Consider the following 26,314-nt stretch of genomic DNA (forward strand, 5'->3'; position numbering starts at 1 on the left):
AGAAAAAGAAATGAAAAACCATTACAATCAATAAGGGAATAAAGAAAAACGTTAAATACCCCTAAAAAAGAATTTCTAAACAAAGGGAGAAAGATAGTTTATTGAATAAAGGATAGGTAGCCATCTAGAAAAAGAGCTTAATCCATAATCTCATATCTTTCACTATGATAAACTGCAAATAAATCAGATCAATGTGTTCGTATACATATATATGCATCAGGTAAGCATTAGAGGATAAAATAAGCAGAGTAAGGCTGATAAGGAGAGTCGATGGGGCTCAGTTACACAGGATGGATGAAGAAGGACTCTCTAAGGATGTGATATTGGAGCAGGGACCCAATGGAACAGAGGGAGCAAGCCTTGCCACTATCTGGGAGAAAAGTATTATGGGTGGAAGGATAAAGTGCAAAGACCATGAGGCAGGATCAAGTCTGACATTTGGTGAAAATGCTAAGATGTGAACTGAAAAAGGAAGCCAGAGCCAGACCTTATAGGGCCTTGTGGGCCATTTAAAAAATATCACCTTTCACTCTGCGACAGGAAACCACTTGGAGAGTTCTGGGCAAGCGAATGAGGCACACTTTGGTGGAGGCACTGAGAATATAGTAGGAAGAGTGTCAAGAAGGGAAGCAATGAATGAAACCAGTAAAAGACTACTGCAAAAATACACACAAGATATGAAGGTTTGGCCTTGGTTATAGTAGTGACAATCATAAAAGTACCAGAAAAAAGCAAAAACACACAAGAATTCATTCCAACTCGAGAACACAGAAGGCTTAGCCAAAATCTATAGAAGAAAATCTGACATGATTAATCAAGATTCAAAATAAGATTAACCTTCCTCCTTTCTTAATAATTTGTCTTAAAAGATACAAAGGCAATCTCCAACTTTGATTCCCTAACAACTAGCACAAACACTGAAATGGCTATTTCTGTTTCATATATCCAGGAACTAATCACCCTTTTCTCAATAATCAGCAGATTCAAATATCAAGATGATATAAACAGGTCTCTGAGGAGTGACAGACAAGGATACAAGGGGTGCTACTAGTACCATTTTGGACTCCTCAAGCAACTATAGTTTCTATAAAATCATGTTCTCTGGGCTTAAGTTAGGCTTGTAAACAATTATTTTTTTTAATATTTTATTTATTTATTTGACAGAGAGAGAGAGGTCACAAGTAGGCAGAGAGGCAGGCAGAGAGAGAGGGAGAAACAGGCTCCCCACTGAGCAGAGAGCCCGATGCGGGGCTCGATCCCAGGACCCTGAGATCATGACCTAAGCCGAAGGCAGAGGCTTAAACCACTGAGCCACCCAGGCGCCCCAACAATTATTTTAAACTGTAACAAATTCAGATGTTGAAAACAGCCTGCATATTGCTTTGGTAGCTGAATCTGCTTTGGGGATAACCTAAACCAAAGTTTTGATTGTTTTTTTCTTAAAGTATTATCTTACTCTCAGTACAATTTCAAACACTGTTGTTCACTCTGATGAAAGACACTTGATGACTAAAAACTATTTTAAAGATACCCCCAAAATTTTTTTAAAAGGGCTCAAACAGATATTTTGTACACCCATGCTTATGGCAGCATTATTCACAATAGCCAAAAGTGGAACCATCAATGGATAAGCTGATAAACAAAATGTAGTGTAACCATACAATGGAATATAATTCAGCCTTTAAAAAGGAAGGAAATCCTCACAAAGGGGACATTAAGCTTAAGTGAAATTAAGTCAATCACAAAGAGACGAATACTGTATGACTCTACTCACATGAGGTACCTACAGTAGTCAAGTTCATACAGACAGAAAGTAAAATGGTGAGTGATCAGAGCTAGGGGGAGGAGGAAATGGAGAGTTAGTGCTTAACTGGTAAAGATTATCAGTTGAGGAAGACGAAACAATTCTGAAAATAGATGGAGATGGATGGCTGCACAACAATGTGAATGTACTTAACACTATAAACTGTACACTTAAAAAACTGGCTATCATGGTAAATTTTGTTGTATGTATTTTACCACAATTAAAAAAAAACTATTTCAAAGAAAATGAATAAAAACTAAAACTGATATGTAAATGGCATTTTGAAAATGCTTTAAAAAAATATGCTTCTTACCTATCCACGATTAAACTTCAAATAAGGTGTCTGCACAGACAGTCTTCAACCTCCAAACATTATATCTGGAAGCCTCTGAACCACCTCCTGTACTTAGACTGCTGTGCAAAAACCAGCAAGAAGCTCAGACAGCCAAAGTTTCCATGTCAGCATTGGCTTAGCTGGGCAACATTACCTGTTCAATATACCATACACTGAGTACCAGGTAGATGGATTTAAGAGTGGAGAAAAGAAGAGCAAAGAGCAGCGTGATAGGGAGGATATAGTCACATACAGAAATGTGTATGGGATATAAGAGCTGCCTGAATTACCCATATCACCATACATGTCTATACTAGACTCAATTCCTGAGTCTCTGAACTGTGAGCTATCAGAAGAAACAATTTTGTAACACATAAATAAGGTAAAGGATTAATTTTGTAAATCTTTGACTCTGTGTTCTTTACCTTTTGTTAATTTACCTACTTTTTTCTCCATGTAATTCTCACAATCTGAGAAATTTTCTTTTGATCCAACAATTCTACTTCCTAGGTATCTATTCTTCCTTATAGGTTATCTATTCTACCAAATAAGCTCCTACATGTGCAAATTTGCTTTTGTGAAAGTTAGTTTGTATACAGAAGCATTGTTTACCTTAGCAAAAGACTAGAAACAACCCAAATGTCTGTGAAAATTAACAAAAGGAAATCTCATTTAGAATGGAGTCAGAAGGAGAGCCTGGATGGCTCAGTTGGTTGAGTATCCAATTCTTGATTTGGGCCAGGGTTGTGATCTCAGGGTGGTGAGATCAGGCCCCAAGTAGCACTCCAAACTCAGGAGAGAGTCTGCTTCTCTCCTTCTTCCTCTCCCTCTACCCCTCTCGCTGTTCTCTCTCTCTCAATTCTCTCTCTCCAAAATAAACAGGTATTAAGGAGGGCATGAATGTGGGGCGCCTGGGTGGCTCAGTGGGTTAAAGCCTCTGCCTTCAGCTCAGGTCATGATCCCAGGGTCCTGGGATCGAGCCCCGCATCGGGCTCTTTGCTCAGCAGGGAGCCTGCTTTCCTTTCTCTCTCTGCCTGTCTCTCTGCCTACTTGTAATCTCTGTCTGTCAAACAAATAAATAAATAAAATCTTTAAAAAAAAAAAAAAGGAGGGCATGAATGTAATGAGCACTGGGTGTTATATACAACTGATGAATCATTGAACTCTACCTCTGAAACTAATAATACACTATATGTTAATTAACTGAATTTAAATAAAATAAAAATTTAAAAATAAAATAAAATAATTGGATAAATAAGTCTTAAAAAAAAAATGGTGTCAGAAGGCCAGCAGGGGGGTGCTCATGGCCTACCCCTTGTGGTCAACTGCAGACCCAACAGGAAGTGATGCACCTTGTACATGGATACTACTTTACTAAGCCAGCAGGAGGAAGAAAGTTTTCCTCCTTCCACAGCAAAAGTCCAGCCAATGAGAAATGGTCACAACCCTGCCAATGCAAAGTCACTATACTTCCAACTCCCAGTTTACTCCAATGGGCTTTCTGTTTATAACAGCCCTCCCACCCATCTACCCTCCCAACCCCCAACCACCACCACCACTTTTGTACGAAAGAGCATTCCTCTCCTTTGTTTTCTGGTCTTGTCTGTGGTTTTGCTGTAGTTTGCTTATCCTGGATCCCAATTCTCTGCTATACTGAATAAACCCAGTTTTGCTGGTTGAATACCTGGCAGTTTTATTGTTTAAGGTTAACATATCCGTCAACAGTCATCTTAAAGGAATAAATTTTTAAAGAAGCTCTTTATGTACTAATATAAGATCTCTAAGACCTATTTTTCATAACACAGTAGGCTAACAATCTTATGATAAAAATGAAAAAATAAGAATGTGTGTGTGTATATAGAGACATAGCACACCTACAAAAGAATGTGGGAAAAAACTAGTGAAATTGCTTTCTCCAGGGAAGGGAAAACTGACTGAAAGAAGACTTTTTTTTTTTTTTTTACTTTTTTCACTTTTGTACCTTTGAAATGATTAGCTATGTGAATGTGTTATCTTTTTAACAATATACCCAATTTAAAAAATTCCTTCCTTATGTTAAATATTCAGAGAACTCTTATTAAAAAAATAAAAATAGTATATTCATTATCTATACATTTAATTACTTGATTCCTCAGCTTTCTCTATCACACTAACTGGCAGGTGAGATTTTACTCTCTAACATACACCATGGTTTGTTTTGTTGTCAAAAAATACTGAAGCACATTTCTTCAAGACAGGCTATATAACACAAACTAAAACCTGACCAAAAACGGGTTCATATCATCTTGTGTTACACTAGAAAAGCCTGGCTTATATCGCAAAAAAGACTCTGTTACAGTATCAGATGAGGGAATGAAAGCATCATTAAAGAAATTATGCAACTTGTAATATGCCATAAATTTGACAGCATTCAGAGACCATCAAATGCACAGTTACATGTGCATATCAAATGACTCTTAAGTAGATTTCAAGAGGTAATGCAGGGGTGCCTGGGTGGCTCAGTGGGTTAAAGCCTCTGCCTTTGGATCGGGTCATGATCCCAGGGTCCTGGGATCGAGCCCCACATCAGGCTCTCTGCTCCGTGGGGAGCCTGCTTCCTCCTCTCTCTCTCTCTCTCTGCCTGCCTCTCTGCCTACTTGTGATCTTTGTCAATGGATACATAAAATCTTAAAAAAAAAAGAGGTAATGCAAAGGATTGCTAGGTTAGTACCCTGAGCCCCATATCCCTCAAACTACTTGAAAGCTCTTTTATGCTGGGATGGAAAGCCAATGAATTGATTTTCTTATCAAGTTTCATACACACTTCCTACAAGAAATGTCTCAATAAATGGTAACAATAAATATTACATAAACATATAGTAATAATGAATATTATATAAACATATATATATGCATATATGAAATATTAAGTATTAAGCAACAACTAAAAATAAGGGCTATGCAGAAATATGAAAAAAAAAAAAAGCTCATAATATGACATTCAACAAAGGAGAACAGAAAGGGTAAGTTCAAGGAATTTTAGTGACTAGAAGTCCCCCTGTCTTACTGTTGGGCAGCAAGGCCCTTCTGAATGAGTGCCAGGCCCCACTTTCTGATTTTTCTACTACTCTGCCACTCACTCTGCTTCAGCTACACTGGCTTCCTGGTGTGCCTTGAAAATACCATATCTAACAATTAATACCTGCCCTAACACCTTTGCTCTAGCGGGTCCTGCTCCCTACAACAGTCTTCCAGACCTCTGCATGGCTAACTCTCTTACCACTTTTATAATTCTATGATACTGGTATTATTATCATCCTCACTATACCAATAATTTGACAAAAGACAACTAGACCATAGCTTCATGTTGACAGGGGACCTAATTATCTTGCACTCTGCTGTACTCCTAGTGTCTCACTGAGTGCCAGGGTAAGTGTATCGTCTATAGACAGATATTTGTTGAATGAAATAAAGTTGTATTTTCTAATTTTTCTATAATGAATACATATTTCTTATACAACAAAGTATGCATATTATGATTGCAACTATGTAAAAAATATGTGTATCAGGCAATATGCAAACTCTATCTTATTAAGGTGGTAGTATTAAGAGGGGTGTCAACTTCTTATACTTAAAAAATATTATTATAAAAAAAATTATTATATATACTTCATTTACTAAAAATAAATCTTCCCATTGTTTTTCCCTATAGAACATTCTTTCATTTGAAAGCTTTTAGCTGAGAAAACAGGTTATACGTATGTAGGATTCATGACTAGAAAAGAAAAGTGGGTGTTTTTATACTAAGTTGGTACACTGTTGAAAAATAAATTGCACTTGTCATTTCATTGAAATTACTTTTGCTTTGATCTCCTTAATAATAAAAACATAATAGAATGAGAGAATAAATAGCAAGAAGGGAAGAAGTGATATTGCTCAAATCAAGAAAAATCAACTGCCAATGAAAAAGAGCACCAAACTAAGAAATACAAGTAAGTTCACAAATAACTTTAAGATCCACAGAACATATTTAATGCATGTAGCATAAGGTATTTGATAATTCTTTGCTATATTTAACTGTATTATAATATACATTTTACCCATATTCATAATTTAAACAGTACTCATGTATATTTCTTTGCAAAATACTCTAATATTTTCTTATATTTTGATATTTTAGACAGATAAACATAGACTGATGCAACTAAATGTACACTAGAATCTAACCATGTTAAACAAAGAAAAAGAAAAGAAATACCCAACATCATGAAAATTATTCATGGTTAAAAGTGAGAAAGTAATGTACATATAAAGTAAATGTACATATCTTTGGATAATAAGACTTTTCTTCCAGTTTGCAGCCTTCCAAATTTCTATTATTTTTATAATACAAATAAAAAGTGCCTGCAAAATGTACTCAAATACGTTATTGCCATTCAAGTGTTAAATGGTAGCATGTTACCTTAGACGGGCAGTTTTTAGGCCGCAGAACAGAATGAACTAAATAATACAAATACAAACTTAAGTCCCCCTATTTAAACGAAGTCTGACAAGAAAAGGGAAGTACTGTTTGAAAAATAAAATAAGACTCAAGTTCTTACACAGCTAAACCCAGATAAGTGAATAATAGCTTTTAACCACTGACAGGAAAAAGAAAAAGAAACCACAAAATAATTTTCTAAAATCAACACTACTAAGTTATTATATGATATATACTCATATTACCTCTTCTGGGTAAAAGAGGTATTATCAGAAGCCCTCAATCTAAAAAAACAATGTGCTCATAATATATACATTGAGGTAAATCAATGTATAGATCTTAGTTTACACTCAAAGAAATGCATTTTAAAGTAAAATATACCTAGATCATAAAGAAATACATTTTAGCAGCTTTCAAAAAACAGTAAATACCTATGCAGCTAAAAACATATCTCATAGCTGAAAAGATGAATCCGGGGGAAGAGCACAAGTGGGACAAGAGAAACCACCACTCTGTAAGAGCTTAACATGAAGTATCCAGTGAAGATGGAGTACCCTATTGCTCCTCAAACTACTGTAAGAACTGGTCTGCGACTTCCAATCCAGCACAGAGAATGCAAGACTTTAACAAAATACTGTCTAAAAGAGTTCAACAAAGAGGCTATTAGACTGCGGGGCTCTCATACCTTCAGAAGGGTACCCTACGTAAACAAATCAAATTCTAAAGCAGTCAGTGCACTTGAATCTAAGAAAACAAAATTCAAGAAAAACTAATCATCAATGCCAACCAGATTTCTTTGAATTGTAGAACATGAACCTCAACTATCATAACAGCCAAATAACTGTATTTTCCCCAATAAGGCAAACATTTGTGTTATAGCCAATTAAATAATTTCTTTGCTCTGCTTCCCTATCTTTTCTATAAAAGCCTCTGCCCTAGCACTACCTGCAGAGCACCCCTACCTATTTTCAGATTTGGGGCTATCCCTCTGGAATCACTGTTTGCTCAAATAAACTTTTCAGAATTTGTTTTACAATACCATTAAAAAAAAACACTAGAAATGAAATAAAACATACAAGTCCAAGTTTTTAAAATTATTATTGAACTTGATAAAATTAGTAATTTGACAACTACTACACAAGTTTTAAACACTGTTTCTGCACTGACTTGTGAGACCAATAAGCACTTTGAGTACTCCCGGGCAAGAGCCTGGCCCATTGACACCTTCCTCCAGCCTCTTGCTCCAAAGCCCTAAATGGACACTGGAGGAAGCCCCAAGGCTCAGCAAAGCACTGCAAACACAATGCTTGAAACATGTCACCTCATACATAGCTGGTCACCAAGACCCATTAATTGTGTGACATAAGCAATCTGCAAATCCATTCTTATTTTTTTTAAGATTTTGTTTATTTAGGGGCACCTGGTAGCTCAGCGGGTTAAGCCTCTGCCTTCAGCTCAGGTCATGATCTCATGGTCCTGGGATCGAGCCCCGCATCAGGCTGGCTGCTCAGCCGGGAGACTGCTTCCTGTCCGCCTCTCTGCCTACCTGTGATTTCTGTCAAATAAATATATAAAATCTTAAAAAAAAAAAAAGATTTATTCTTTTATTTGACAGAGAGAGACACAAAGAGAGAAGGAACACAAGCAGGGGGAGTGGGAGAGGGAGAGGCAGGCTTCCTGCTGGGCAGGGAACCCGATGCAGGCTTGATCCCAGGACTCTGAGATCATGACCTGAGCCAAGATCAGATGCTCAACACACTGAGCCACCCAGGCACTCCTGCAAATCCATTCTATCAAGATTTCTCTTCCCACAACTTTTTCCTCTGAACTTAAAAAAAAAGAAAAAGAAAAGGCATGTGTAAATTATAAAAATGGTGAAATGAGTTTCTCATCTCAAATCCAGAAAAAACAGAACATAAAACCAACAGCTAGATAAGTATTTGCTGCATTTTAGTCAATTATTCATTTAACCCCTTCAACACATTTCTTTGGTTAACATTAGGTACTGGGTTTATATTAAAAATAGAAAAATATGGGTGCCTGGGTGGCTCAGTGGGTTAAGCCTCTGCCTTTGGCTCAGGTCATGATCTCAGGGTCCTGGGATAGAGCCCCGCATCAGGCTTTCTGCTCAGCAGGGAGCCTGCTTCCTTCTCTCTCTCTGCCTGGCTCCTTGCCTAGTTGTGACCTGCCTGTCAAATAAACTCTTTAAAAAAAAAAAAGAAAAAGAAAAAGAAAAATATATCAAGCAAATAAATATACTTCAGTCAGAAATTATCAAAGATTCACCCATTTCTAATCTCCCAAAAGTTTTCTGTCACTAAAAATGATATGGCTTTCTAGGAATCCACATTTAGAAACTGCTTTATTTATTCCATTTGCACAAGAAAAGATAACCTTGGATTTAAGTATAATCTGAACAAGGTAAACACGTGAATGAACTGAACGTCTGCTGACTTTACTACTATTTCCCCATATGTGAATGTTATGGTGCCACAAAGCCATTCACCCAAGTAGGTTCACTATTTCATAAATTCATATATTTAGTTTTCCTTTGGCTACAAGATTTCACCTCTGTCAGGAATATTCAGACAGATTTGTTTCTAATGAATAGACATTTGCGTCTGGTAAAATTTTTGTTTTCCTCATTGAGAAAAATCCTGGGTGTTTTAGTCAGTTAAACTCCTGATTTCCACTCAGGTCATGATCTCAGGGCTGTGAGACTGAGCCCTGTGTCGGGCCCATGTGGGGCTCCATACTAAGCAAGGGAGTCTGCTTGAGATTCTCTTTCTCCCTCCCCCCATCCCCTCTCTCTCTCTCTAATAAATAGATAAATCTTTAAAAAGAAAGAAAGAAAGCCGCCCAGGAGCACCTGGGCGGCTGAGTTGGTTAAGCATCTGTCTTTGGCTCAGGTCATGATCCCAGTGTCCTGGGATCAAGTCCTGAATCAGGTTCCTTGCTCAGGAGGGAGCCAGCCTCTCCCTCTGCTTGACACTCACCCTGCCTGTGTGTGCACTCTCTCTCTCTGACAAATAAATAAATAAAATATTTTAAAAATATTTAAAAAAATCTGATGTGGAGAAAGGGGAACCCTCTTACACTGTTGGTGGGAATGCAAGTTAGTGCAGCCACTTTGGAGAACAGTGTGGAGATTCCTGAAGAAATTAAGAACAGAGCTTCCCTATGACCCTGCAATTGCACTGCTGGGTATTTACCCCAAAGATACAGATGTAGTGAAAAGAAGGGCCATCTGCACCCCAATGTTTATTGCAGCAATGGCCACGGTCGCCAAACTGTGGAAAGAACCAAGATGCCCTTCAACGGATGAATGGATAAGGAAGATGTGGTACATATACACAATGGAGTATTATGCCTCCATCAGAAAGGATGAATACCCAACTTTTGTAGCAACGGGACTGGAAGAGATTATGCTGAGCGAAATAAGTCAAGCAGAGAGAGTCAAGTATCATATGGTCTCACTTATTTGTGGAGCATAACAAATAACATGGAGGACATGGGGAGATGGAGAGGAGAGGGAGTTGAGGGAAACTGGAAGGGGAGATGAACCTTGAGAGACTATGGACTCTGAAAAACAACCAGAGGGTTTTGAAGGGGCGGGGGGGTGGGAGGTTGAGGAACCAGGTGGTGGGTAATAGGGAGGGCACGTACTGCATGGAGTACTGGGTGTGATGCCAAAACAATGAACACGGTTATGCTGTAAATAAACAAATAAAAATAAATAAATAAAATTAAAAAAATAAAAAAAATTTAAAAAGAAAGAAAAATCCTATGAAACTTAATTATAAGTCTACCCACTTTAAGCAAGTAATCTTGGGTGTCTGTGTCTCAGTTTTCTAATTTTTCACTTTTTTGCTCTATAACATATATTAGTAAGTTAAGATTTTTTAACAAGGTAGCTATATCCCCAACTATAAGTGAAATATCTTAGCAGTTGCAAATGGCTAAAAATATTAATAAAATATGTCAGAGAATATTTGACATTTGGGGGCAGGAAAAAAGCCTCTAGAAAACCTAATCACAGTGCAATGGTAGAATGTATCTTATTACATCTAGAATCAGAAACATTTTTTTCAAATCTAAGTCCTACCTCCACCTAACTATGGAAGCCATGGACAAGTTACCTGACATTTCTTGGACTCAGTTTTTCATCCCTCATAGGGATGTTGCTAAAGAAAAACGAGAAAGTATATAAAATGAATTAAAAATGTGAAGCCATATGCTGAAGGTACCTAGTAAGAGGTAGAACTATGCTTTACACCCAGCTGTTAGGGATTCACCCACAAGCACCAAGTACCACAGACTGCTTACTACCACAATGAGCAATGACTTTCCAATTTTAGTTTCCACCTTCTGGAAGGCATAAACATTTCACTTTAGAAGTGCTGTAGAAGGAAGGGGGAATAGGAAAGAGGAAAAGTTACAAGTGAAAAAGAATTACTGAGGCAAAATGATTGCTTCTTACAAGTCAAGGGGTTACTTAAGGTTCAAAGAGCAATACCAACCAAAGCAAATGAAAATATTTATGTTCAACATCCCCATACATATCTGGGCTAAATTAGGAACCATCAATAGTAAGTTAAAAGAACTTACTACAGCAATATAAAAAACAAAAAGAAAAAATAAAGCCACATACTACAAAATGTTACAAATATGCATGAAAAAAAGGAGCCACATATACACCTGAGTGCTCCTCCCACTCCCTCAACCCTCCAACAAAACAGTAAGGTTGAAGAAGAAACAGGAATATGGCTTTGTCATATTCTCCCTTTAGATGGGGAGACGAACATCTCCTAAGCAAGCAGGGAATACAGGATTAGATCTGTCAGAATGATGAGACAGGGAAGAATGGACAAGGAAGCTCGAAAACATGAATAACAATGCAGAGTATATGCACATAACTGAGATGAGATGAAGTGAGTACTGGAAATTGTGCAATGTTAATGGAAATTTAGACATATAACTTTAAGAGATGTTATTAATAACAATTACACAACTGTCAAAAATTACTCCTTAACCATTTCTATTCTAAAATACAATATATCTGATATATAGTTATACATTCAGAACACAAAATCCTTGACTGTCATTTCTTTGTGTATCTAAAAACTTTAAAACTTACTAGATTCCACTGTCATCTGAAGCAAACTATCAACAACGTTAGAAAGAAGTCCTTTGCTGGATATTCGTAGATGATTTAGTATTACTGGAACAGCTTGATATTCCAAAAACAAGACTTTTCCTTCATCTGTCTTCAAGTCCAAACAGAGAGAATCAAATGCCTGAGCCAGGTAGTCAGCTGAAAAACAGTATATAAAGTCAACTGTCATTATCAGTCAGGAGTGTAGCTGGTAATTAGAAACAACAAAAAAAAGAAAATACCATCACTTAAATTTAAAAGGGAAACAAGAATTAAATGACCAGAGATCACTGGCTAAATTTACAATCCATTAGAACTCAAATGGTTGAAGGGTGCCTGGGTGGCTCAGTCGTTAAGCATCTGCCTTTTGGCTTAGGTCATGATCCCAGAGTCCTGGGATCAAGCCCCACATGGGGTTCCCTGCTCAATGGGAAGCCTGCTTCTCCCTCTCCCACTCCCCCTGCTTGTGCTCCCTCTCTTGCTGTCTCTGTCAAATAAATAAATAAAATCTAAAAAAATAAACCACAAAAAAAAAAAAAACCCACTCAAATGCTTGAAATGAGAAATTATACTATGATGGGGTATAAATTTCATTCATATTTTAACACCAAAATAACAATAAATTGTTTTTTTATTACAAGAAAACAGTTGATGTTTAATAGTTAGACCACAGTAATGTTTATTTTTTCATATTTGATAACTACCATATGCTTTCAAAAGTGTTTTTATTGGGGTGCCTGGGTGGCTTAGTGGGTTAAGGCCTCTGCCTTCGGCTCAGGTCATGGTCTTGGGGTCCTGGGATTGAGCTCCGCATCGGGCTCTCCACTCAGCGGGGAGCTTGCTTCCTCCTCTCTCTCTATCTGCCTCTCTGCCTACCTGTGATCTCTGCAAAATACATTAAAAAATCTTTAAAAAAAAAAAAAAGTGTCTTTATTTTTACCCAGCATTTGAGAATTTTTTTGTTGCTTCTAAGTGTTTACTTACTTCAAAATGTAACTTTACACAAACTTTTAAACAAGGATTTCTGTCTCTTAATAAAGATCAAACAGCCATTCAAAGACAACTCGAGAGGACTAGATGTGCTCTGGTGTGTTATATTATCTGCCATTAGCACAGCATGGTTTTGCCAAGGCCAATGTTATGATGACACCCACTAGATCAGAATCCCTGCAACTTTTTGAGTTATTGTTTTAGGTTCCTTTGGATAATATCCTGAAATGGAATTGCTGGATCATCTGATAGTTTTATTTTTAATTTTTGTTGAACTCCATACTGTTTTCCATAGTGGTTACATTTTCATTTCCATAGTTCACCTTATTAGCCAAGACATGGAAACATGTATCTGTTAAGTATATATTGACGGATGAATGGATATATAAAATGTGGTATATATATATATTTTTTTAAAAAAGAAACCCTGGACCTTTCTTTCTTTTTTTGCCATATGGTAATTCTATTTTTAATTTTTAGAGGAGCCTCCACCCTGTTTTGCATAGTGGCTATACCAATTTACATTCCCACCAATAGTGCATGAAGGCTCCCTTTTCTCCATATCTTTGCCTGGAACTTTCTTAAAGACGTTCCACAGATGATTGGGAAACCTGTAAAGCCAGGACTGAGTAGCACCAGTTTAACGCCAATCAATGCAAGCAAGATATTAAGATACTTATATCGTTACACTTCAATACACCAAACAACCCAAAGAGTACCCAAAGTACTCTTGTAACAATTTTACATTGTGCTTTTAATTGTACAAGAATATTCCAGTTTCCTAAACTCTTTCAATATACTATTGAAAGGAATTTTTTTAAAAAACTGTGCTGTTCAAACACTAGTGAGTTAATTTTTCTACTGATGATTTCTGGTTAAATAAGGTTCGAGGATACTTTAAAATACATTGAAAATATGACAGAACCACCCCCCATTAAATTTTACTATCTTCTGGCTGATGTGTTGCATTCATCTTTGCTGTTTTAGTTTACATAAACTAAAGAAATGATTTAAAAGCTTAACTACTACTAAGAATGAGAAGCTGGGGGTACTTGGGTGACTCAGTGGGTTAAGCCTCTACCTCGGCTCAGGTCATGATCTCAGGGTCCTGGGATCAAGCCCCACATCAGGATCTCTGCTCAGCGGGAAGCCTGCTTCTCTGCCTACTTGTAATCTCTCTATCTGCCAAATAAATAAATAAAATCTTAAAAAAAAAAAAAAAAGAATGAAAAGCTGAGGATAACCTGTGTGCAATACCTAGGAGAGAACTGAAATACATAAATATATATTAAAATATATATGGAAGAATTTTGAGAAATTAAAATCTGCACCTCAATCAGTTCTTTCTATTCCTTCCAATAAATATATTTGAAATCTAAATCTATTCCTTCACTACTCTTACTTTTGGTAGAATTTAGTTCAAAGAACACTGCCATTATTGTACTTAATTTGGTAATTAAATAAAACAAAACACTGCAAATAAATGTGTATTTAGGTTAACCAAAGTTGCTAGATTCTGTTCAAGTCTGCCTTATTTAGAAACCTATATTTATTTAGTAAACACTCAGTAGAAGAGTATGGATGAACCCCGAACTCAATTCTTCACAGAAACGAAAGTTTTTATCACAGTGCCACCTACTGTATTTGACACAGATTACTTCACTTCTCATTAATACTTCATCTGAGATTAAATAGGCTAAGTGGTACATGATACAGCAAATCTGTGAAATTAAAAAATTGTGCCTAATTAATTTGGGGGGAGATAGTATTTGGTGATTTTATTGTTATGTTGCCTTACCTTTTAGGGAGAAGTAAAAAAATTATATCATTATTTAAATTTCCCTAATAGTGAAGATTTTCTAAAATCAATAACAATTTAACTTCGAAGAGAATATTTTAAAAAATTTCAGTTATCAATTATACCAAAACTGGTTGTTTTAAGCAACAAGTGTTTGATGGTTTATTATGAAGCAATACAAATCTAATGCAGTCTAACAGACCTCAATTCTGAACTCAAGTAAAACCAACTCAGAAGTTAAATAATACTAAATAATGTTTAAGATAATGCTAGCAGGAAGCACTTACTATATGCCACACTCTTTGCTAAACCTTCATATTAATTCTCATTTAACCTTAAAAATTAAATTTAAAAATTGTGGTGAAACACAAAAAAGAAGGGACCTGCCCAATGTCACATAACTAGCGATGGGGGTGAGACTCATCCTTAGTTATCTAACTGTAAACTGAAGTTCTTAATCCTATATTGTTTCTGTTATCTGAGAATGGCAATAATCCCTACAGTTCTTTAGGCCTGAAGTATAAATAAGTACATAATTTACAAAAACATACATCTGCAATATATATCTGCATAAGTTGGGGGCCAAGTATTAAGACGGGCAGGACACCAGAACTAGCTCTGATGCACACAACTAAAAAGGAGAGAGAGTACATTTAGTTAGACAAGAAATTGGTCTCTAAAACAATATTATCAGGTAAGATTCTTACCTTTTAGTTCTCATTTCTTTACATAGATCAAACTAGTATGTACATATTAGTACCTACTACATAGATCTACACAGCTACTTAAAATTGTTGATGACATATAACATTCCACTGTCCTCATGATGATACTGTTGAAGGGCTGGTTATTTAGGGTCAAGAAAAGATCTGAGTCCCTTACAAACACCAGACCCTCAGTTTGCTCTTTTGTAAAAATGACAATACCATCTACCTTGTAAGGTTACTGTGGGGAATAAATTTGAAAAAAACAAATGAATGATTAGAAAAATGCCAACAACACTGCAAGAACTTATTTCCTTCACTATTCCAATTGCAGGTCTGTCAATTATTTACCCTTTATCATTATTAGACAACACAATAAATCTTATTAAAGGTTATGATACATTTTGGTGGCTCCTGTAGGCAGAATGCAGGTCAAAAATGGTAAGCTATAATACAATCAAAATTGTACCTGTTTCGACTCTTAACTACAGAGAACAAAGTGATGGTTACCAGAGGGGAGGCTGCTGGGGATAGAGTGAAATAAGTGCTGGGGATTAAGGAGGATACTTGTGATGCGGACTGGGTGATGTATGGAAGTGCTGAATCACTCTATTATTAGTTAGTTATTAGTTAACACTATTATTATTATACTATTATTAGTTAGTTAACACTGTATGTTAACTAACAGAATTAAAGTTAAAGCTTAAAATACCCCACATTTCTCAAGACAGTTTTGGTAAATATATATTAATCTTATAAGTGAACTATATATTATAATTGAAAATACTGCATATTGAAATATTATAATTTGAAAATATACACATTTTACCAATAAAGACTTCTAGCATTATATTCAGTCATTTCATTTTTGTGAGTATAATGGAAAAAAATTGTATCTTACAGTTAAATTTTACTTCGGAGAATCAGTGTAGCACAGTGACTAAGTGCAGACTTAACCTCTCCATGCCTCAATTTCCTCATTTATAAAATTAAGATGTCAATATTACTGATCTCTCATAACCTTGTTATAATGATTAAGTGAGTTAGTACATATAAAGTGCTTAACCCATAACATAGGAAGTGCTATGTAAGTGTTTATTATTATTTCTTTCTTTATCTCAGGAGTACATCCTCTAAGGAAGTCACAAAATAAGGTCAGGAAGGTGGGATATAGAAATGGATAGAGGTGAGCTGAACCAGACTCTATCAAATACTGGTTGTGTGGCCTTAACATAAATATCTAACCTCTATAAACTCATAACTACTAATATGGGAATAATAATATTCAGAGACAATCTATAAAGGGCTTAGCATTATAGTGTCAAATTCACACCAAATATTATCTTTTTGAACAACATATTTACACTATCTATTCAAAGGAAACCAAGTATTATATATATTTGGGTTATTAAGTATTTAATATTATGTGTGTTACCAAACACATTTATCTATATTTTCTTTACTTTTTATACTAAATTTAATCAATCTTATAATGGATAACTTTCTTTTATAAATAGGAAATATCTTGTTACCGGAGTTAAGACAAGTCTATTACTCTGATTTAAGATTTTTGTGTAAATTTTTAGTTCTCCCAAATTTGCTGCAGCATATAAGACAGTGTATCTTTTATTTTTCTCTATACTTATAATCTTACAATCATTTTCCTAACTGTAGTTAATAGATGTCTTTTTCCTTTTCTGGTTCTTTTACTTGGCTTACTTTGCTCTACCCCAAGATTATATAAACTGAGATCCACCAGCTGCCGTTCAATCTACTGAACCTCTAGAGCACCTTACAATGAAGGCAGAAAACACAAGGTCCAGAAGGAATCAGTTCATCAGCTCTAGAATTGAATACCAATGTGAATTTCACCTTTCAGTCACTCACCTTTTCTAACATTAATCTTCTCTCCCTGAAAGTGTTCCTCAGGGTAATATGAACCTTCATAAGGTATTACAATGGCGTTCCATAAACTGTAAGATAGCATTTCCCAAATTGTCCCCCTCAGAAAATTAGTGCTAAAAAGGTCTGGAAGTTTAAGTTTGGGAAATGTTGCATATAGTGTATTCTAATTCTATAGTTTCATAAAGCCCATTAATAATGCAATTAAAGTATGGCATTATTAAACTTTAGTTACTAAAACATTTTTAACTAAAGACCACAACAGTGAACTGAATGAAAACTAATCACAGATGTGTTAGTCATAAATGGCAAACTAGAGATTGTTTTACAACTTTAGAGAACCATATTGTTGTTTTATGTGCTTTGTTAATCAAAATTAGGAGAGAATCATGGGTGGTAATTTTTATACACCTTAAGACAATATGTAGCTTATTTTAAACACATTTTAGTATTTTAAAAATGTACTGTTTAGATTTTTAAGAACATACGTGACTTATTTTCAGTGAATCATACTCATTCTGCCTGCTTGGTAATGATTTAACTAATTTTAAAATTTTGACTCCAGTTCTCAAAGTTTGTCTGAGGTCAAATTAGACCTAACAGATTCTTTTCTTTTCTTTTTTAAGACTAATTTATTTATTTTTAAAGAGAGAGAGAGAGTGAGAAAGCAGAGCGAGGGGCAGAGAGGGAGAATCTCAGACTCTCCGCTGACACCTGACAGGGCACCATCCCATGACCCTGAGATTATGACCTGAGCCAAAACCAGGAGACAGACACTCAACCAAATGAACCACCCAGGCACCCCTAAACCTAAGAGATTCTTTTCAATCCAATTTATATACAAATACCTCTGGAATCTCCTATAAGGTTTTTAAACATAGTTTTAAGGTATATTTCTAAATGAATTCTGGGTAGTTTCTTATTTATTTCTTTTCAAAAACTTCTAAAACCATTTCACAATCAGAAAAAAATACCCAAACAAATAATTTTTCAAATTACAGGAAGAGTATCAATTGTGTGATCATGTATTTAGATGAAAGATTATAAACTTACAGGTTTTTTACAGTTTCTTAAAATAAATTAATGGGGAATTTAGTCTAATTTTTCTTTTCTTTTTTTTTTGAAGATTTTTATTTATTTATTTGACAGAGATCACAAGTAGGCAGAGAGAGAGGAGGAAGCAGGGTCCCCACCGAGCAGAGAGCCCGATGCGGAGCTGGGTCCCAGCACCCTGGGATCCTGACCTGAGCTGAAGGCAGAGGCTTTAACCCACTAAACTACCCAGGTGCCCCTAGTCTAATTTTTCAACTTCCATTTTACATACAAAAGTTATGACTATACTCAAAAATATACACACTTCTCAGAAGTTATTTACTTCAGAAGTTATCTGCTTTGAAATTGGACAAAATTCATAACAAAATCAAACAAGATGGTTATGAAGTGACTAAGATAGGTAAGAGATAACATAATGTGAATTCTGGTTAGAAATTTTATTACCAATTATCACCAGAAGCTTAAAAATTCACTACATATTGTCAGTATAGAATGAACTGCAAACATACTATCAACTGAAAACAGTTAAGCTGAAGAAAAACATGGTATGAGGAGGCACCTAGGTGGCTCAGTCAGTTAAGCACCCAACTCTTTGATTTCGGCTCAGGTTATGATCTCAGGGTGGTGAGATGGAGCCCTGTTCAGGCTCCAATCTCAGCAGGGAGTCTTCCTCTCCCTCTACCTGCCTCCCCAGCTTGCGCGTGCGCTCTCTCTCTCAAATAAAATAATCTTTAGAAAAAAACATGTTATGATATAATTTGTATGTTTTTAAACGAAGATAAATCAAAAGTGATGTTGTGCTTTGAGAAGTTGATTATCACCATTTGAGGAGCAGCTGTGATCCCACCACGTTTTCCTGTTGAAAAACTCACTGGTCTTCTTGCATGCCATGCTCTTCCACAATTCGAAACTGTAGTTCATACTGTTCCCTCAGGAATGACTTTATTTTCTGCCTATGAAATCCTACACATTCCTGACAGTCCAGCTCAAATGCTAATTCCTTAATACTAAATCCTCTCCTGATCCCCTAAATCATACCAACAGAACTAATTTATCACCTCTTTCGCTTTTTTTCTTTTTTTAAAAGATTTTATTTCTTTATTTGACAGAGAGAGAGAGCACAAGTAGTCAGAGTGGCAGGCAGAGGGAGAGAGAGAAGTAGGCTCTCCACTGAGCAGGGAGCCTGACATGGGGCTCGATCCCAGAACCTCGGGATCATGACCTGAGTTGAAGGCAGCCACTTAACTAAGCCACTCAGGCGTTCCTTATCATCTCTTTAACCAGAAGCACATTATTTAAACTTCTGTGTGGATAATTATAAGATGAAGCAGAAAGAAATATTTACAATCTACTTACCCACCAGACTCTAAGGACTTTGAAAGCAGGTACTATCTTATAATTCTTCCTACTCTCTTAAAAAAGTAACTTGCAGGGGCACCTGGGTGGCTCAGTGGGTTACGCCTCTGCCTTCGGCTCAGGTCATGAACTCATGGTCCTGGGATCGAGCCCCGAATCGGGCTCTCTGCTCAGCAGGGAGCCTGCTTCCCCCCTCTCTCTGCCTACTTGTGATCTCTGTCAAGTAAATAAAATCTTTTTTAAAAGAAAAAGTGACTTGCACAAGGAAGGAACCAAATTCACTAAATCAATATGCATATATGAAGTGCAAACTGTCATTTCTAGACTTACTATTCCTATTGCCCTATTTTGGTGTTTTTAAAATTACTCATTATTATTATTATATATCATGATTGTTTCATTTTAACTTTAAAATTTTATTTTTTTATTTTTTTTATTTTTTAAAGATTTTATTTATTTATTTGACAGATAGAGATCACAAGTAGAGAGGCAGGCAGAGAGAGAGAGAGGAGGAAGCAGGCTCCCCGCCAAGGAGCCCGATGCGGGGCTCGATCCCGGACCCTGGGATCATGACCTGAGCGAAAGGCAGAGGCTTTAACCCACTGAGCCACCCAGGCGCCCCTAAAATTTTATTTTTTTAAACTAAAATATAGTTGACATATTATGTTCCAATAGTTTTAGGTGTACAAAATAGTTATTTGACATTTAAATACACTACAAAATGCTCGACAATACATTTAGATACCATCTAATACATTTAGATACATAGTTACTACAATACTACAGACTATATTCCCTATACTATACATCTGACTTCATTCATTCATTCATTCATTCATTCAAGTAGGCTTCATCTCCAGGCCTAGTGTGTGTTTTGACTCATAACCCTGAGACCAAGAATCAGATACTTAACTGAGTGACTCAGGTGTCCTAGATGTCATTGCTTTTTTTTAATGGCTGAGTGATATTCCTTCCTTCGTGTGTGTGTGTGTGTGTGTGTGTGTGTGTGCGCATGTGTGTATGCATCACATCTTCCTTATCTATTCACATAACAAGGACACTTTATTCCTTACCTTGGTTATTGTAAATAATGCTGCAGTGAGTAAATAACAGGGGTGCATATATATTTTCAAACTATTGTTGTTTTTTCAGGTAAATATCTAGTAGTGGAATTTCTTGGCTTTTTGATAACCTGATAAGAGGTGTTATCTCACTGTGGTTTTGATTTGCATTTGATTAGTGATGTTGACCACCCATATGTCTTCTTCGGAGAAATGTCTGTTCATATTCCCTGCCCGCTTTCTAATCAGATTTTCTTTTTGGGGTTGAGTTGTACTAAGTCCTATACATATTTTGGAAATTAATCCCTTATCAGATATATCATTTGCAGATATCTTCTCTAATTCAGAAGGTTGTCTTTTCATTCTGTGGATGTTTTCCTTCACTGTGCAAAGGCATTACAGTTTGATGTAGTCTCAATTGTTCATTTTCACTTTTGCTGCCCTAGCCTGCCTCTGAGGAGGCAGACCCCAAAACATTTTGCTCACACCAATGTCCAAGAGTTTACTGCCTATGCTCTCTTTTAGTTTTATGACTTCAGGTCTTACTTTAGGTCTTTAATACATTCTAAATTTATTTTTTTATATGGTATAGTAAAGTGGTTCAGTTTTCCCAGTACCATTCATTGAAGAGACTCTTTTCCACCATTGTATATTCTTGCCTCCTTTGTCACAGATCAGGTAAAGGTGGGTTTATTTCTGGGATCTGTATTCTATTCTGTTGATCTGTGTGTCTATTTTTGTGCGAATACCACTCCGTTTTGATAACAAACTGTGGTCGAGTTTGAAATCTTTTCAGAGTAGAGGTCTTTCACTTTAAGTTTATTCCTAGTTATTTTATTGTTTTTGGTGCAATTACAAATGGGACTGTTTTCTTAACTTTATCTTCTGCTGATTCTTTTTTTTTTTTTTTCTGTTGGTTGTAAATACATCATGTTATTTGCAAAACTTTTTTTATTTTTTATAAACATATAATGTATTTTTATCCCCAGGGGTACAGGTCTGTGAATCGCCAGGTTTACACACTTCACAGCACTCACCATAGCACATACCCTCCCCAATGTCCATAACCCCCCTCCCCCTCTCCCAACCCCACCTCCCCCCAGCAACCCCCAGTTTGTTTTGTGAGATTAAGAGTCATTTATGGTTTGTCTCCCTCCCAATCCCATCTTGTTTCATTTATTCTTCTCCTATCCCCCTAACCCCCCATGTTGCATCTCCATGTCCTCATATCAGGGAGATCATATGATAGTTGTCTTTCTCCAATTGACTTATTTCACTAAGCATGATCCCTCTAGTTCCATCCACGTTGTTGTAAATGGCAAGATTTCATTTCTTTTGATGGCTGCATAGTATTCCATTGTGTATATATACCACCTCTTCTTTATCCATTCATCTGTTGATGGACATCTAGGTTCTTTCCATAGTTTGGCTATTGTAGACATTGCTGCTATAAACATTCGGGTACACATGCCCCTTCGGACCACTACGTTTGTATCTTTAGGGTAAATACCCAGTAGTGCAATTGCTGGGTCATAGGGTAGTTCTATTTTCAACTTTTTGAGGAACCTCCATGCTGTTTTCCAGAGTGGTTGCACCAGCTTGCATTCCCACCAACAGTGGAGGAGGGTTCCCTTTTCTCCGCATCCTCGCCAGCATCTCTCATTTCCTGACTTGTTAATTTTAGCCATTCTGACTGGTGTGAGGTGATATCTCATTGTGGTTTTGATTTGTATTTCCCTGATGCCGAGTGACGTGGAGCACTTTTTCATGTGTCTGTTGGCCATCTGGATGTCTTCTTTGCAGAAATGTCTATTCATATCCTCCGCCCATTTCTTGATTGGATTGTTTGTTCTTTGGGTTTTGAGTTTGCTAAGTTCCTTATAGATTTTGGATACTAGCCCTTTATCTGATATGTCATTTGCAAATATCTTCTCCCATTCTGTCAGTTGTCTTTTGATTTTAACTGTTTCCTTTGCTGTGCAAAAGCTTTTGATCTTGATGAAATCCCAATAGTTCATTTTTGCGCTTGCTTCTGTTGCCTTTGCCGATGTTCCTAGGAAGATGTTGCTGCGTCTGAGATCGAAGAGGTTGCTGCCTGGGTTCTCCTCAAGGAGTTTGATGGATTCCTTTCTCACATTGAGGTCCTTCATCCATTTGGAGTCTATTTTCATGTGTGGTGTAAGAAAGTGGTCCAATTTCATTTTTCTGCATGTGGCTGTCCAATTTTCCCAGCACCATTTATTGAAGAGGCTGTCTTTTTCCCATTGGACATTCTCTCCTGCTTTGTCGAAGATTATCTTCTGCTGATTCTTAATGGTGTTCTTGATCTCTGAATGGTTCATTTTTATCTCTGTTAAGAGTCTCAATGATGTCCTCCCCTTTTACATCTTTTTGTTTTTATCTCCACTCTCAAGTTCAGTGAGTATCTTTATGAACATTACTTTAAATTTTGTCAAGCATATTACTTATTTCCATTTCACTTGGCTTAGTCCTCTTCTTTCATTTTGTCTGACTCTCTGCGTCTATTTCTTTGTGTTAGGACAGTCAGCTACTTCTCTTGCTCTTAATGATAATGGCCTTATACAGAAGAGGTCCTGCAATGCCCTGCAGGGCCATGCGCCCTGCTCCCCAAGGCCTGGCACTAGGGCGGCTCTCCGATGTGTACTGTATGTGCTCTGTTGTTAACCTCTTCCCTCCTCCCACTTCAGTCCAGTTATCTGTAAAGGTTCTTTGCCAATTATGGGTGGTGTTTGGTCCCAGCAGGGGTGGGGAGTGTTTTAACAAGGTATGCAGGGGTCTACCCAAGAAATGAGACTTGCCCCTGCCACCACTGGAACTGAGGTCCTGCAAATGTGCAGGTTGGGAGATGTGTTGGCAGGGTTTGCGCTAGTCTTTTGAGGAAGGAGCGTGCAATGCCAGAACTAAGGCAAGTGTGACTGGGAACGGTTGATCTGCCAAAACACAGGGTGAGGGGCTTCATTGCAAGCAAGTTGAGTAATGAGTGTCAGTGCCATGCTGGCAGGAGAGGGAAATGGTGCCTGCCAGCTCCTTTGCTCCTAGAAAGCTCTCCCCATGATCCCTGTCTCTCCAAGCCATGCTCTAAGATGAGCAAATCACTCTCCCTCCCATCTACCCCCAGAGTTTTTCAAACTGATGGCTCTATGCTGTATCTACATGTATGCTGTATGTCCTGCTGTCACGTTAAGTGTAGGGACTCCACTTTCAAACATGGTCAGGGCTCCCCCAGAACCCCAATTTTGAAAATTCCACACATTAAGTCTCACTGGTTGTAAGAACTCATGAAGTTTGGCCCCTCTCACTTTCAAAAGCCAATGTTATGGGAATTCATCCTTCCCATTTGTGGGTTCCCCAGTGTGAAAGTCTGATTTCACTCTTCCCTGCACCACTGGATCTCTCCCTACATGGACAGCCACAGTCTATTTCACTCCCAGACCCTGTCTTTACTCTTCCTACCTTCTTTGATGTGGCCTCTTATCTACCTTTAGTTTGTGGAATTTGTTCTGCCAGTCTTCAGATCATTTCATGGGTTATTTATGCTGCTGTGAGTATATCTAGTTGTATCCATGCAACAAGGCAAGCTTACTCCCTCTACTCTACCATCTTCCTAGCAGATCCTCTAATTTTTGACATTTTAACTATTATGCTTCTCAGTGTGGACCTCTTTGGTTTCATCTTATTTGGGATTCTCTGTATTTCCTGGACCTGGATGTGTTTCCTGCCCCAGGTTAGAGAATTTTTCAGCTTATTTCTTCAAATAAGTTCTCTACCCTTTTGTCCCTCTTTTCTCCTTCTGAACCCCTATAATGCAATTATTAGAAAGCTTAATGTTCTCCTAGAGGTCCCTTAACTTATCTCACTTTTAATAGTCTTTTTTCTTTTTGCTGTTCAGCTTGGATGATTTCCACTACCCTGTCTTCCTAATTGCTGAGCTGTTCTGCATCCTCTAATCTGTGGTTGAATCCTCTACTGTTTCTCCTCCTAAGTTGAGATCATCTTTATTATAATCATTACTTTGAATTGTAGACTGTCTATCTCTGTTTTGTTTAGATCTTTTTCTAAGGTTTTTGTCTTATTCTTTCATTTGGAACATACTCTTCTGTCTCCTCATTTTGTCAGTACATCTCCTGGCCTTGAAAGTAGTAGCTTTATGTAGAAAACATCTGTGGGGTCCAGAGTCACAAGGCACCCTAGTCACCAGAACCCAACCCTCAAGGATGTCCCCTTGTTGGCTATGTGCACATTCCTGTTGTGACTGGGCTGCAACTGATGGGCCACCCAGCGGGCTGAGGTGACTGCTGGACCAGCTGCCTCCAATGCCCAGCAACGACTACTATGGGTGCACTGGTGGGAGGCTCTGGCCCTGGCACAGCTCGATAAGAGGCCCAGCTGCAACTGCTGCCACTGTGCTGGTTGGGGGGAGGTCAATCACCAGTGAGAATGTTTATCTTTGACTGTTGCAGGCATGCTGGACAGTGGGAAGCACTTTAGAAATGTGCCTGAAAGGGTAGGTGCTTTGGGAAGGTCATGTTCACAAATGAATGCTGGTACAGGACAAGCAGGGCCATCATGACAGATGGAGAGTGTCAACTGGCATGGCAGCATCATGCAAGCTAGGCTGAAGGAGGACAAGAAAAATTGCACCTGCCAGCAATTTGTTCCTAGAGAAAGTTCCTATAGATCCCCACTCCTCCAGCACATGCCCTAAAATTAGTCAATAAATCTCTTTCACCTATGGCCCAGGTGCTTTTCAAACTGCTGCCTTGTGCTGAGTGAGACTGTGCATGAGCCCTTTAAGAGAAGAGTCTCCATTTCCCTCCAGCCCTCCCAGAGTTATGGCCTGCTATTTTTCAAAGCCAGACATTATGTGGGCTTGTCTTCTCAGTGCAGATCTTTGGGGTGGGAGTGCACAATGTAGGGTTTGAACCCCTCACTCCTCAGGCAGGTATCTGCACCTGTGATGTGATTCTTGATTCTTGATTACCACACTATGAGTTATGTTCTGAACAAGACCATGTCTCTTCCCCTCCCACCCTTCTTGATGTGGCTTTTTCCTTTTATAAATATTTTGTTCTCTTAAGATTTTGTTTATTTATTTGACAGACAGAGATCATAAACAGGCAGAGAGGCAGGCAAGGGGGTGGGGGGAAGCAGGCTCCCTGCTGAGCAGAGAGCCGAATGCGGGGCTTGACCTCAGGACCCTGAGATCAGACCTAGCTGAAGGCAGAGGCTTAACTCACTGAGCCACCCAGGTATACCTGGCTTTTTCATTTTTTTTTTTTAAGAGTTTATGTATTTACTATTTGACAGACAGAGATCACAAGTAGGCAGAGAGGCAGGCAGAGAAAGAGGAAGGGAAGCAGGCTTCCTGCTGAGCAGAGAGCCCGACATGGGGCTCAATCCCAGGACACTGGGATCATGACCTGAGCTGAAAGCAGAGGTTTTAACCCACTGAGCCACCCAGGTGCCCCCCTGGCTTTTTCCTTTTAATGTTAGCTGCGGAATGGCTGTTCTTCTAGTCTTGAGGTCATTTGCAGAGAGTTACTCTGTATGTAGTTGCATATATTTGCTATATCCATGGAAGGAGGTAAGCTCAGGATCTTTCTAATTTGCCTTTTTTTTTCTACTCTATCACAGTTGCTTTAAAATCTGCTAAGGCAAGCCACTACCCATGCTGCTG

The 26,314-nt window shown here is 37.6% G+C and overlaps 1 protein-coding gene across 5 annotated transcripts in view; it reads right to left on the reverse strand.

Annotated features, from left to right (window-relative positions):
* The window catches only part of CCDC138 (coiled-coil domain containing 138), a 128,462-nt gene that overhangs the window by 26,395 nt on the left and 75,753 nt on the right, over positions 1-26,314 (reverse strand). For all 5 annotated transcript variants that reach the window (XM_045981534.1, XM_045981533.1, XM_045981532.1 and 2 more), the window contains one exon: positions 11,735-11,911. In XM_045981534.1, the coding sequence (XP_045837490.1) occupies positions 11,735-11,911 (177 nt within the window). The remainder of the gene's footprint in view (positions 1-11,734; positions 11,912-26,314) is intronic.

This window comes from Meles meles, chromosome 16 (assembly GCF_922984935.1).
Source record: "Meles meles chromosome 16, mMelMel3.1 paternal haplotype, whole genome shotgun sequence".
Classification (NCBI taxonomy): Eukaryota; Metazoa; Chordata; class Mammalia; order Carnivora; family Mustelidae; genus Meles; species Meles meles.